Source organism: Pseudophryne corroboree, chromosome 2 (genome assembly GCF_028390025.1).
Source record: "Pseudophryne corroboree isolate aPseCor3 chromosome 2, aPseCor3.hap2, whole genome shotgun sequence".
Lineage (NCBI taxonomy): Eukaryota > Metazoa > Chordata > Amphibia > Anura > Myobatrachidae > Pseudophryne > Pseudophryne corroboree.
Genome location: NC_086445.1, coordinates 1047226003 through 1047228710, shown reverse-complemented (window position 1 = coordinate 1047228710; position 2708 = coordinate 1047226003). Strand labels below are relative to the sequence as shown.

At 62.5% G+C, this 2708-nt stretch overlaps 1 protein-coding gene across 1 annotated transcript in view; it reads right to left on the bottom strand.

Moving 5' to 3' along the window:
- Window positions 1-2491, bottom strand: part of SPAG17 (sperm associated antigen 17) — a 481673-nt gene extending 479182 nt beyond the window's left edge. The window contains exon 1 of the mRNA XM_063956879.1: window positions 2353-2491. Coding sequence (XP_063812949.1) covers window positions 2353-2454 — 102 coding nt within the window. The 5' untranslated portion in view covers window positions 2455-2491. The remainder of the gene's footprint in view (window positions 1-2352) is intronic.
- Between the last annotated feature and the right edge of the window lie 217 nt (window positions 2492-2708).

Here is a 2708-nt window from a genome sequence, read left to right as displayed (position 1 = left end):
ACACGGGGGTGACAGGACACGGGAGGTCAGTACACAGGGGTGACAGGACACGGGGGGTCAGTACACAGGGGTGACAGGACACGGGAGGTCAGTACACGGGGGTGACAGGACACGGGAGGTCAGTACACAGGGGTGACAGGACACGGGGGGTCAGTACACGGGGGTGACAGGACACGGGAGGTCAGTACACAGGGGGTGACAGGGCACTGGGGGTCAGTACACGGGGGTGACAGGACACGGGCGGTCAGTACACGGGGGTGACAGGACACGGGAGGTCAGTACACGGAGGTGACAGGACACGGGAGGTCAGTACACGGGGGTGACAGGACACGGGGGGTCAGTACACGGGGGTGACAGGACACTGGGGGTCAGTACACAGGGGGTGACAGGGCACTGGGGGGTCAGTACACAGGGGGTGACAGGGCACTGGGGGGTCAGTACACAGGGGTGACAGGACACTGGGGGTCAGTACACAGGGGTGACAGGGCACTGGGGGGTGACAGGGCACTGGGGGTCAGTACACAGGGGTGACAGGACACTGGGGGGTCAGTACACGGGGGTGACAGGTCACTGGGGGGTCAGTACACAGGGGTGACAGGGTACTGGGGGTCAGTACACAGGGGTGACAGGACACTGGGGGGTCAGTACACGGGGGTGACAGGTCACTGGGGGTCAGTACACAGGGGTGACAGGGTACTGGGGGTCAGTACACAGGGGTGACAGGGCACTGGGGGTCAGTACACAGGGGTGACAGGGCACTGGGGGTCAGTACACAGGGGTGACAGGGTACAGGGGGTCAGTACACAGGGGTGACAGGGCACTGAGGGTCAGTACACAGGGGTGACAGGGTACAGGGGGTCAGTACACAGGGGTGACAGGACACTGGGGGTCAGTACACGGGGGTGACAGGTCACTGGGGGTCAGTACACAGGGGTGACAGGGTACTGGGGGTCAGTACACAGGGGTGACAGGGCACTGGGGGTCAGTACACAGGGGTGACAGGGTACAGGGGGTCAGTACACAGGGGTGACAGGTCACTGGGGATCAGTACACGGGGGTGACAGGGTACAGGGGCTCAGTACACGGGGGTGACAGGGCACAGGGGGTCAGTACACAGGGGTGACAGGGCACAGGGGTCAGTATATAGGGGTGACAGGACACTGGGGGTCAGTACACAGGGGTGACAGGGTACAGTGGGTCAGTATATAGGGGTGACAGGGTACAGGGGGTCAGTATATAGGGGTGACAGGGTACAGGGGGTCAGTACACAGGGGTGACAGGGTACAGGGGGTCAGTACACAGGGGTGACAGGGTACAGGGGGTCAGTACACAGGGGTGACAGGACACTGGGGGTCAGTACACAGGGGTGACAGGGCACTGGGGGGTCAGTACACAGGGGTGACAGGGTACAGGGGGTCAGTACACAGGGGTGATAGGGTACAGGGGGTCAGTATATAGGGGTGACAGGGTACGGGGGTCAGTACACAGGGGTGACAGGACACTGGGGTCAGTACACAGGGGTGACAGGGCACTGGGGGGGCAGTACACAGGGGTGAAAGGGCACTGGGGGGGCAGTACACAGGGGTGACAGGGCACTGGGGGTCAGTACACGGGGGTGACAGGGCACTGGGGGTCAGTACACGGGGGTGACAGGACACTGGGGGTCAATACACAGGGGTGACAGGGCACTGGGGGGGCAGTACACAGGGGTGAAAGGGCACTGGGGGGGCAGTACACAGGGGTGAAAGGGCACTGGGGGTCAGTACACAGGGGTGACAGGGCACTGGAGGTCAGTACACAGGGGTGACAGGGTACAGGGGGTCAGTACACAGGGGTGACAGGACACTGGGGGGCAGTACACAGGGGTGACAGGACACTGGGGTCAGTACACAGGGGTGACAGGACACTGGGGGTCAGTACACAGGGGTGACAGGACACTGGGGGTCAATACACAGGGGTGAAAGGGCACTGGGGGGGGCAGTACACAGGGGTGAAAGGGCACTGGGGGTCAGTACACAGGGGTGACAGGACACTGGGGGGCAGTACACAGGGGTGACAGGACACTGGGGTCAGTACACAGGGGTGACAGGACACTGGGGTCAGTACACAGGGGTGACAGGACACTGGGGTCAGTACACAGGGGTGACAGGACACTGGGGTCAGTACACAGGGGTGACAGGACACTGGGGTCAGTACACAGGGGTGACAGGGCACTGGGGGTCAGTACACAGGGGTGACAGGGTACAGGGGGTCAGTACACGGGTGACAGGGCACTGGGGGGTCAGTACACTGGGGTGACAGGACACTGGGGGGTGACAGAGGGCCGCGCAGTGGTCAGTACAGACACGGTACCTCCTCCAGTTGGGCGCTGATGAGCGCGGACTCCCAGGACCGGGAACCCCCGGGGGCGGCGGCTGCGGAGGACACGGAGCTCTTGGACCGCTTAGGTGCCATGTCTGCGGGTTCTGTGTGCTTCCGGAGACGCGCCTGGTCACCTAGCAACGGCCGGCGACGTCACTGAGTCCACGCCCACCTCGTGCTGCTGCTGCATAATAGTCTGTGTTTATACTCATTATATCTCTCACTGTATCCCCCCACCGCACTGTTTATATCTCTCACTGTATCCCCCCCGGGCCCCCCCCGCACTGTTTATATCTCTCACTGTATCCCACTGCACTCTCTCTGTCTCTCACCGTATCCCCACCTGC